The following is a 12,281-nucleotide window of genomic DNA, read 5'->3' on the forward strand; positions in this document are numbered from 1 at the left end:
AAAATAAATCTTTCTCAGGCCAATGCCGTCATGCATGCTTTAGTTTGCTGTGCATTCCCCTTGCACATGATATTCAGATTAACAAGGATAATATAACCTGGTTACCCGTCACCATTTGCTGAAAACATTCGAGCACTTAAACCATTCCTAGCACCTGAAACCGCCAACACAAGACAGCGTCATCCGTCACAGCGAGATTAAACAGCATAACAAAAAACCCGTCAAAACTCAGCGTCCCTGAACAGAGCGCTTTCTGTTACTAATGTTAATTGTTTCGACCAGTTGTAAACTGTTCTTTAAATGATCAAGAACATTTAAAAATAATAATTTTCCAGAACAATTTCTTTTCTCTCATTTTCCATGTTTTTCCAGGACTGGAACATTGGTCATTAATTAATTGGTCATTGAGTAAACTTTAAATGAACAATCACATACTTACTTTATAACCTACTGCATGCAACACTGCTACAATGGTGTGACTATACATGTTCATTTAAACATTTAAATTGTATTGGTTTATTAAATATGATACACAAAGCAATTTGCAGGTGGAAGCAAATCACAAATTTGAAAGGAACATAATGTGAAAGTTGAGGTGCCAAAGACTGTTCAATCTTTTATTTATTCTTTTCCCGCAATACTTTTGCCACATTAAATAAGTATGTACTAAAGTCACATAAACCAAAAAAAAACCCCACAAAGTTTGACTTTGAGGCTGAACTGCCAACCTAACTGGTGACATCCTTCCAGGACTGTCAGCTGAGTTAACCATTAAAAAAAGTGTTTAGTGTCCCTGCAACTTGTCCATGACTGATGTCTCTGTTTATCACTTGGGAATCTACAAACAGATTCAGATTATTTTATTTAATACCATGTCAGCAATCAAAAGCTATTTTCATGGCAAAATTCAATTATAAAAACACAAATATCATAAATACAATAAAAACAAAACAAATGTAAACAGCAAGTCATATTATACAATTTTTTATTTTAATTAACATACGATAAAAAAATCCAAACACTTTTCAGGCATAATGTCATTAAATATGTCTTTAAGTGAAGTAACTTAATAAAAGAGCATTCTGCTTGTGTTAAGTCCAGGACAATCTAATAAAATATGTTTGACAGATAAGGGAATCTTACAAAACATACATAAAGTTGGGACTTGATTTAAGCATGGGTCACTTTTTAATGTCCTTATTAAGAGCTTCGGAATCTACAAACATTGTCTGTTTTCATAACTGTCAAAAACTAATGAGTAACTAGCATGGATTAGCTGTGGTCGTTAACCAAGGACTGAAACAAACCAACGGAACAAGAAATATAATTTCCTAGCATTCAATATCATAAAACACATTCTCACTTGTGAAATGTAATCCCTTGCTGTCTGGTTTTTAGATTTCTTTCATTTGAACAAACAAATGCAGCACAGAAGTCCGGCATCGTCCGTGCGTTTGAGGTAAAGGAGCACCGTACAAAGATGGCGGCGTTTTTGACGCATTTTTAGGACCCCAATGCGACATCTAGTGTATAGATATCTATGATCAACACTGCGCTCTGATTGAGTCTGAGTCGACTCTTAATACCGATGCCTAAAATTAGACAGGGAAGTTCCTAAGCAGACTGGTATTAACCTATATGCTTTTAGACAGTACTTCAAAATGGTACAACTCTCAAAAATGTCTGTGCTACTGCTCTGAAAATATAGGGAACAGGGTTAAGGTTCAAGTAGTGTTCATCCATTAGCTTGTGAGCTAATATATGATATGATATATTTGGTGTATATACACTCACTGGACATTTTAGCTTCAACATCTGCACAGCTGCTCATTAAATTCAGTTAATGTTCACTTCAAACATCAGAATACAGATGATCGCACTGTATTCTGTGATCATTGACTGAAGCTCTTGACCAGAACTCTTCATCTGCATGATTTTTGCATGAATGAGCAGTAATACAGGTGTTTATATTAAAAGCATATAAACCCGAAAAGTCAATTGTTATTTATTATCAAACCATTCTATACATTATATACATGCTGCAAACCAAATTAATTAATGTAATTGTTGCATATAATCAGTTCTGAGCCATTATGACTGAGAGGTTATCCCAGTCATCTCCAAAGAATGCAGACGTCAGGTAGACGTACATATTGTAGTATTGGGTATTGTAGTTTACTGTATTTGTCTTGTCAAAGAATTCCATGCATAAATGTATTTAAGAAATATGGCATCTTAAAATGTTTATTAAAAGAAATAAAGGATGTGGTTAAGGTGTTGGATTCTGTGAGTTCAAATCCCAGGTCCACCAAGCTGCCACTGCTGGGCCCTTGAGCAAGGCTCAGTTGGATAAAACAGGATAAAATGTAAATCGCTCCAATAAGAATGTCTGCCAAATGCCACAAATGTACAATGTGCAAAATAAATAGTCTCTACAAAGGTTGACGTACTTGAAATTACAGAAAGTTATTATTATTATTATTACTACTACTACTACTACTACTGTCATAACATTCTTGGAAAGATGAATGTCCTTTAATCTCACAGGCTTATAAATTCACAAATATATATTTTGATTCCAAAGGTAAAAGCATATAGAAAATTAACAACAAAATACTCAGTGAACAGTATATTCAGGTCTTTAACAATGCTACAGATCACAAACAAAATTAATGAATAGTAAATAACAGACATTTTAGATTTACTACTTTAATAATACTGTATGAATAAAAAGCCTAGGGCATTAAAATGTGCATGGGCTATTCTCCAGTCATGTGAATCGGTATATTGTGCACAGCACTTGTATGTAGTAATTCTCAGTACCTGAATAACCTCAGTACTTTGCTCAATACGAAATTGTTTTAGTCCTTCTAAGTGAAGAAGGGGAGCACCAGCATGTATGGCAAGTCTCATGATATGAAACCTCTCTTTTCTGGTTTTATTTCACTCTTATAGCTGGCATATGTGAAGTATGCTCATGAATAACTATCGTTTATTTGGCTGTGAAATAAAGTTCTAAAGGTTTGTATCTATCTGATGCCCTGGGGGCATGCCGTCTTTATTAGTTGAAGCTGATTCTGCCATACTGAAGACAGCGAGCAAGCTCTCCTGTTCCTTCTTGGTCCTGGGTAAATCAGAAGATGGCCTGATGAGGATCTGAATGCGCTACAAACACACACACACACACACACACACACACACACACACACACACACACACACACACACACACACACACACACACAGTGGAAAGTATTTGCTTTTAGGTTCTACTTCTACTATAATGCATGAAGCCTCACAATATCAGTTATATGAGGTATCATACCTCTTTTAGTGTCCCTTTTGTGTTGGCAATTTTGTAGATCATCCATGCAGGAATGCAGAGCATTGAGGACAAAGCCAGGAGCCAGCCTACTGCATAACCCCACCAAGGATATACATACTCATTGTTGTATTTAAGAGGTGTGTATTTGATGAGGGAAAACGCAAAAGTGCCCTAAAGAGGAAAAAAAATTTTTAAAAAAGATTTAGTGGGTAAAAAGCAGCAGTTTGCTTCAATGTGGATTATATAACTGACTGGCTACTCACTACTATCCAATAGTAGATGAAAGTAAATCTAATTTGTTAAATTTCATAGTTATCTGTATTCTGAAAGTAAATAAAATGTAATCGGTTTCAGCAACAGCCTTTCCCAAATTATATAATCAGCAAATGTGATTTTGTAACACTGGGTTAAAGTAATAAAGTGTGTCTCACTATGCAGGTGACTGGGGTGAAAAACATCCAGCAATACTTAATTAGAGGGCCTGGGCGGTAGCCAATCATATCCTCCATATTATCATAGAAGCGATCTGCACCTGAGAAAACAAGATCAAGATAAAAAAAAAAAAAAAAGTAAAAAAGATCAACAAGCAAAACCACCAGACTTCTTACACATTTCACCCAAATCTGTACAAAAAAAAACATTTGCATATCAGAGGCTCTGGTATTATTGAGATTTTACATTTATAGATAAAAAAAATTCAAAAGAAGTCACACAGTATTTTTTTTATCCTTCTTGAATTGTATTGTCTCCAGCTATAACATACCATAAATCCAGGCAATGCAAACTGTTTCAAATATAGACATGAAGAGCAGACACATTCCCGAGGCTGCATAGTAGTCAAAGAGCTGGAAGACGTACATCCCACCCTGTTTAATGCAGATCAAAATATGTAGGTTATGTTTAGTCAGATAGCTTCAAAATGAAAATCTATAACAATATTTGCTCAAAAGGCTCAAAATCAGATGCATTCAAATAGTCAGATGTGTTTTCGAAAAGAGCAACACAAGGCATTTTTCATGGCAAAACATCATTTCTCAATGGACGCAGATTTAATATAGAGGTACCCTTTAATCCGTATCTTTCCCTATATATCTTTTCCCCTAAAAATGTCAGAGCAGTGTATTTAAGGTACATAAAAGATTTAAGGTACATAATTGAGCCATAAATAAGAGTAAAGTTTAAACTTTAATTTACTACCGTTGCTCGTTTGGAAAGATCAAAAGTCCTGCAGGACTAATAAAATAAGAGTTATTTTACAGTACATCATTCACCCTTTTAGGCTGGAGGCACTAAATGGGAATTAGATTGACCATACTTCTTACCATACTCCAAACATCTGCTTATTTTTCCCTTCTTGTCAAACTGACTTACTTCCATCAGCATGATAAGTCCCACGAGAAAGGACACGATGCACACCACAAACAAGAAGAGTTCCCTGCGGTTCTTCCGGCGAAACACAGTGGGATACATGTCTACTATGGCTGTAACCAGGCTCTCGACACACACAAACTATGGTAAGAAAGATATGAAAAACAAAACAACTGTTTCAGGTGACCAGAATTGTCTCATGGTTGTTAAACAGTGAAAGTTTGTCCAACTGTTTAGAAAATGATGATTCAAAAATGTCAAAATGAGAACAAAAAAATTTGATTCCCAAATAAACAGTACTTGGTGTTGGAAAAACTATAGGTTTGATTTATTATTTTAGCAATTAGTTAAACAGGTTTAATACCTTTGGTCATATAGGCTTTGTCTATAAACATATAAACTCACAAATACATGCAAAGGAATTCAAAGCAATGCCTAATTCTGGGTAGATGTGGGGCAGAACTAAAAGTATTTAGGTCATAAGTGGCTAAACACTAACCTGGCTGTCCAGTCCGAGGAAAATAATCATGATAAAGAAACAACAGGCCCACAGAGGAGAGAAGGGCATTAATGTCACAGCACGGGGGTATGCGATGAAGGCAAGACCAGGGCCTGGAATGCAGCAGGGTAGAAATGAAAGATATAGTTAGTTATGGTAATACTGATTTACATGTGCTGGAAATCATCAAGATAATGAACAAACATACACTCAATCCAATCTCATGCAAAAGTTGAGATGATACTGTGAAAGAACTGAAACTGATCAAAAACTTAATCGAACACGTCATTTCTGATAACTTGGCTACTTCCCCAGAGAGACTTACCTGATACAGCCACTTCTGAAATAGGCACATTCTGCTCATATGACATGAATCCAAGGATTGAGAAGATGGCAAAGCCAGCCACAAAGCTTGTCCCACTATTTAAAAAGCACAGAGCCAAGCAGTCCCTGTGACAGATAAACATGTTTATTAAGAAAGCAGTAATGAATATACAACTCCCTGAAACTGTGCCATGAAATGTGACTTGAATTGTTTTGTTGAACAGCTCAATCACTGGCGGTCTTCAAACCTACCTAAATATAAAAACCTACCTCTTTCTGAAGTACTTAAACTAGCACTTTAAAAAATGTTGATTGATTGTTGTCTTGTCTAGCTATATTTCCTCCCAACAGAGTTTTTAGACTGATAGTATTCTTAGTCTAGAGAACCAGTATAAGGACATATTCATTGAAGGAAACACTTGTCTACTTCTGGCAAATGCTGTAAACGTAAATGTCATATGTAATACCTGTAGCAGTTGTTGTTGTACTTGTTGTAGCTCCCTAACGCTGTAAGACACCCCAAGCACAAGGCATATGAGAAGAAAATTTGTGTTCCTGCATCCATCCATACCTGAACAAAAAATATAGAGGACATCACTGTGACAGTTAAAAAATCAGATCTGTTTCTGAATTAGTTCTTGTGCTTCTGGATTGCTGTTGCATTTTCTGATTTACTGTTAAGATTTGTCTTGTTTTTGTGTTTTCCGAGTTGCCTTTACTGTTTGTTGATGTGTTTTTATTGTGTTTTATTGATTAAAGATGAGTTTCTCTATATGTTCCTAAATAATTCTCTTTACTCGGATAGCACCCAAGGTAGAAATTCTCTTGAGCAAACGATCAGTAATTCAGTAATGAGAATTTAGCTCAATAAAAATGGGAGGAAGCTAATGTTTTGTCACAGTGTGCCTAAGTGAAGTAGGATAAGTTTTGAATAACATACAATATAAATAATAGAATCTGTGAATAATATACTTAAATGAATAGTTTACGGATTATAATAACTGCTCATTAACCTGTTAAACCAAACTGAATAAATATTGCTGTGACTGAATAATAAGAATAAATTATGTCAGTATCATTTTTTAACACCAACCATGAAGAACCTTCTGCCACCAACAGTAAGCTATGTCTATAATAAGGTGTGGTGCAACTCTGAATGAACAATCTTGCATTGTTCCTATCAAATCCATGTCAAACATAGCTCCCAGTGCACAGCGTTCATAGTCGCCAGCTTGCTGTGACCTTTGAAAGAACGTCACTAAGCAAGCAAAGCTGATTTAGAACACTAAAACAAAAACATTTCAACTATGTGTGTCTGGGATCACTTTGTTTGTAATCACCACTCTGTGATCTCCATCCCAGGACCCAGATGGTCTCAGTAAACACTCTGAACGCCGACTGAGGGTCTTGACATCAACTGAGGCACCTGTCTGTTGACTCTTAATGCACCATGAGAGAATCACTGAATTTAAAGAGACATAGTCCTAGGCACGATTGGGCTGTACCTGTGGATCAGCTAAACGTCCGAGGTCAGGGTACAGATAAAACTGGATGCCTCTGCTGGCCCCAGGCAATGTGAGCCCCCGAATGAGAAGCACCAGGAGCATGACATATGGGAAGGTAGCAGTGAAATACACAACCTGTAAGAAAGAATACATGTTAATATCTAGTAAGTGGTACATCCCAAAATCGTAGGGAAAATAATATATTGAAGGGAAATGACCAAATTAAGGTGAAATACAGTATTTTAATTGAAAGATACACCAACACTACATGATATGACTACAGTATTATATAGCTATAAATTATTACATCATACACTTTATCAAAGTTAAAGTGTAATACTGCTAGTAATGACTCTATTGTTACTCCCAGTAATAACTGACTGGATGCTCAAGCATCTCCTTTTCTGTCATATCATTTATATTTGTTATTTTTATATATTCAGTCACTATCTGTTTTTTCTGGCACTGTAAGTAAAACTAAATACGACATATAGTGATGTGCAAAAGTATTCCACTGTTTAAACCTTTCTTGTTTCTGTGAAATCATTTGCCATTAATCATTTGTTCATTCTTCCATTTTCAGTAGCTGCATTAGCATGTTCAGGGTCCTGAGAATGTTGGGTGTTAGGAAGGAATACACCCTGTTGGGGACAGCAATCCATCACAGGACACCATATACACACTTTCACATCTAGGGGTGCACAATTTTGTGTAGTCACCAGCAAAACCAGAGAAAACCCACATGGACAAGGCAAGAACATGCGAAACTCACAGACAGACAGAAACCTGAGCTAACCAAGTGTCACATAATATCAACATAAATAAGCTTGTTCCTGGAAGGCCAAAGTTAGTGTTAGAGAATAAAATTAAAACCAACAGCAACATGAAGACCAAGAAGTTATCAAAACAAAATAGGGCTCAACATAGTAATATACTATTTTGCTATATATTAAAGAGAAAACTTTACAGAGACCAACCTTTCCAGTAGATTTTACCCCTTTCCAGATGCAGAAGTAGCAGAGGATCCATGCTACAAGCAGACACAAGGCCAGATCCCAATTTAGGGATCCCATGTGGTCGATACCCGAGGAGAGTCTCAACACTCTTCTCCTGTTTCCATACACCAAATAGACATTATTTCAATTAGACTGGATCCCTGTTACACCCAGATGTACAGTGAAATACAAAGGATTTCAAACCCTTTGAATTAAACAAAATGAAGAATACAAATGTATACTGACAGAACATTTAATGTGTTCCTTCACAACAAAAAGTTATGTATGTGAAGATATTAATGGTGAAAAAAAAACCATATGTTTAAAGGTATTCGATCGGATTCAAATATTTTCTGATAACTTGTATGTTCCACTGCTAGTGACTTCTCTCCTGTCTTCCCAACAGCTGTTCAGTCCCTTCAGTCAGCATTCAAAGCAATTTTTACTGACACTTAATTTTAAACTTGCTTGAGGAATTTATTCCTTTCTTCTCACCATATCTGTTACACCACTAGAACCAGTTTATTTTGGATTTTTTGTTGTATTTTGTTACAATACACACCAATTTAATTTTTACACTCCTTCAGATTGGAATATTTAGAAGCAAAGCTTAACATGAAGTGATATGGTGTGGTAATGGTTCATTTGGTGGTCCATTTGATTCTGAGCTCAGGTTACAGTCTGCTGGGAACTTCTCCCTGTGTGTGTGTGGGTGTGTGTGTGTGTGTGTGTGTGTGTGTGTGTGTGTGTAGGGGGGGTTTCCTCTGGCTTCTCTGGTTTCATTCTGCCTCTAAAACATGTCTTTTCTCTATTCTACTCTACACTAAATTGCCCCTGTGTATTAATCAGTGTGAGAATGTGTGTGTGCATGGTGCCCTGTGTGACAGGGTGGAGTAACATCCAGGGTATATTTCTGCTTCACTCCTAGTGAGTCAGACCATGTTAAAGCTCTTACTGATAAATTAACGAATTAATGTAACAAGTAAATTTCCTTTCTTTTAGATTATTTTAGAAGAAACTACAGGATGCAAACTTTTGTACTTACTGTTAAATTAAGTACACCTGCAAGATCAAAATTGAACACAAAATTACAGAAAAAAATATTTCCCCCTTATTTTTCCCCATTGAATTATTTAGGATTTTTGTATCTAAAAAAAATCAACTGGTCTGCATTTTAGTACTTACTCCCAAAATTCAATGACAGGAGACGTAGCATTAGCAGGAACTGTGAAGTTGACCGAATCATTCCTCTTATGGAACTCCACACAAGTGTCTTGCAAAAAAAAAAAGCACAACAAGCAATTACCCAGCATGCAAGAATGATAAAATCTATACTAGAAAGAATAATACATTTGACAGGTCATTTTAAATTTCTCACCTAGATTCCAAACATTTTGACAAGAGGCCCAGGGAAGCTCCCAGGAAAATGAATGGTAGAAGTAAAAAATGGCCCACGCCAGAACAATGATGTAATAGAAATTCAGTAAGGATACAATGATCTGTGTGCCATAGCCTAGACCTGTGCAGAACATTGTGAGAGAGGAAATAACCACAATATAGGAAAAGGTCCTTTGAATCTGAATGGGGAAAAGATTAAAGAAATGACTGTCTTCATTACTAGAGAAACGTTTTACCTTCAAAGAGAGGGCTGATCTTTCTCCAGCAAGTGACGCCACCTTCGCTAGTGTACTGGCCTAAAGCTGTCTCCAAGATGAACACAGGGATCCCACAAGTGAACAGGAAGATCAGGTATGGGATGAGAAAGGCACCTGCGATTTTCAACAAGGAATAAAAACTATTGTATCATACAGCAAACAAACAGAAGATGAACCAAAACAATATGGTAGAATTAAAACTACCTTCGCAACTTTTGAAGATTATTAGGTACACAAAAAATAATGTGACAGCAGCACAAAATTATGCAGGTCAAAAGCTTGAGGTTCACATCAAATATTGGAATGAGAGGAAAAAGTTTGGCTCTGAGCATGCCATGATTTTTGGTGCTGGATGGGAAGGTTTGGGAAGATGATGCCCTGAGATTTGCAAACACTACAGTCTTGAAAGTTTACACATCATAGTGTGATAACAAAAATTCCAGTGATTAGAAGGTCTGAGTGAAAATACCTTGTTGATGAAAGTCATTAGAGTAGAATAGCCAGAGTGGTTTAAGCTGAAAGGAAGGCTACATTAACCCAAATAACTACTCTTTACAACAGGGGTAAGCTGAAAAGCATCTCAGAATGTACAAAACAAGAACGACTTTGAGGCAGACGGGAAACATCAGCAATAGCCCACATCAGGGTCTAGTTCTAGCAGCCAGGAATCTGCCAGGAATCTATGGCAAAAAGTTTGCAGATGAAAATGAGGAAAAGTCTATTCTTTTATGATAGATGGTGAGCATACATTTAGTAGCTGAATTAATAAGAAAATGGGTTGTTTAAAGGGTGGTCCGATTTCAAAGACCGCAAAACAGTCACATCAGACAGATGTCTGAAGAAAACATTGGTGGAAAGCAAGCAACTGCTGTTGCACTGAACTTTGACCTGTAACCTTTAAGACTCATCAAAGGTGTAAATCTGTAATGCTAACTCAACCTTCAAACCTAATATAGATTTTTTTTTTTACAGTATCATCCAGAATGATAAATCTTTAGCAACCTGAGTGAAGCTACAACTGTCCTAGATTAAACAGCTCATTTACAATTTTCAGCAGTCAATCTCAAGATACTATAAAAACAAAGAAAGGATGAAGCAAACAAAAAGAACCATCACCTCCTCCATTCTTGTAGCACAAGTATGGGAATCTCCACATGTTTCCTAGGCCAATGATGGACCCAGCTACAGATAGAACAAATTCCAGCTTGTTGCTCCATTGACCTCTTTCTTGGATCTTCTGCTCGTCTTCTTCACAACTGATCCCGTTAGCATGGCTTGTGTCAACTGTATCTTAAAAAGCATTTGAAATTGTAGTTGTGCTACTGAACATCTCAAGAAGACAAAAAGATAAAGCTATCAAAAGGCATAGATTCAGTTTATACTCAGGAACATATTCTATTCTTTGGTCTCTAATTTGGCAGATACTTATAAAGCTCATTGTACCACAAAATTTCTCTCATTCTGTATGCCAATAGTTCATCGTATCAATGAATGAAAAACCTTTAGAATCGAATCATACAACGATACCTTGTAGAAACAATGACAAAATAATCTTTGTTATAAATAATTTAGCCAGAAATTATTCAACATTCTTATACAAATAAGCTTAGCAAACGTACCCTTCATTGCACCGAATCACAGCCACAGCAAGTCGGTTGTTACTATAGAAAGAAAAAGTGAGTGAAGTGTGTAATCCAACCTCATCTGGCCTGCTACCTCCCACTAAACCACCACCAGCACTACCACAACCCCCCTTACTCAGTCACACACTCCAGATTGCTATACACTAATGTCTGAGAGGGGTCACAGCATGCAGAATGGCCACTGAGGAAAAAATCTATTTGTGATGACCTATTTAAAAAGATCCGAAAATGCACATGCTTTCGTGATTTCATAATTTAGTAAGTGTGTGCTTCCCGAATGAGGATTAAACACAAGTTAACTACTATTTGCACATTCTGACCCAAGTCCACATATTCAGGATCAATGAACTTACTTCAACCTCTTCTACCCTGCACATACACCATTTACAGTGAAAAATCTTTGCAAATTTAAGTATATACTAAATATATACTAAATGTGTCAGTAAGAATCCAGGAGGTAACTGCAGTGTACATCTGTAATAATACAGGCTGTAGTAAAAATCAGGTGTTTTTTTAGTGAAAGAAGACGTTGCAAACAGCAAAGGATCTCTACAGAAATGTTCTGTTTCTCTGAAAACTTTGTGTACTATGCCTAATATAAAATTTATACCAATTTATAACCTATAAAATGTACCTATTTTGTTACTGTTTTTTAAATAATAATAATAATAATAATAATAGTAATAATAATAGTAATAAATAATAATAACAAAAATAATAATAATAATAATAATAATAATAATAAATAAATAAATTTATTAAAAATTAGCTTCAAATTTTAGCTTATGCTAAACAGGGTCACGTGGAGCCTGGAATCTATCCCGGAGAACTCAGAACAGAGCCTGGAGAGGGTGCTAACGTATGTCTTTGTCTTGGTAGAAGAAGCTGGAGGACCTGGAGGAAAGCCTTGAACATGCAAACTCCATGTACACAGGGAAAAGGTGGGACTCGAACCTCCAGCCCCAGAG

The 12,281-nt window shown here is 36.2% G+C and overlaps 1 protein-coding gene across 1 annotated transcript; it reads right to left on the minus strand.

Moving 5' to 3' along the window:
- Window positions 1–2,091: 2,091 nt before the first annotated feature.
- On the minus strand, window positions 2,092–11,547 carry LOC132859269 (sodium- and chloride-dependent GABA transporter 2-like). The gene is made up of 15 exons (XM_060889959.1): window positions 11,290–11,547; window positions 10,787–10,960; window positions 9,650–9,784; window positions 9,394–9,534; window positions 9,201–9,288; window positions 7,998–8,130; window positions 7,021–7,155; window positions 5,983–6,086; window positions 5,517–5,641; window positions 5,192–5,304; window positions 4,696–4,833; window positions 4,088–4,190; window positions 3,756–3,856; window positions 3,325–3,495; window positions 2,092–3,165 (listed from the first exon to the last, which is right to left on the minus strand). The coding sequence occupies exons 1-15, from the start codon at window positions 11,294–11,296 to the stop codon at window positions 3,016–3,018; spliced, it is 1,818 nt and encodes a 605-aa protein (XP_060745942.1). The 5' UTR covers window positions 11,297–11,547; the 3' UTR covers window positions 2,092–3,015.
- Window positions 11,548–12,281: the final 734 nt, after the last annotated feature.

Source organism: Tachysurus vachellii, chromosome 16 (assembly GCF_030014155.1).
Source record: "Tachysurus vachellii isolate PV-2020 chromosome 16, HZAU_Pvac_v1, whole genome shotgun sequence".
Lineage (NCBI taxonomy): Eukaryota > Metazoa > Chordata > Actinopteri > Siluriformes > Bagridae > Tachysurus > Tachysurus vachellii.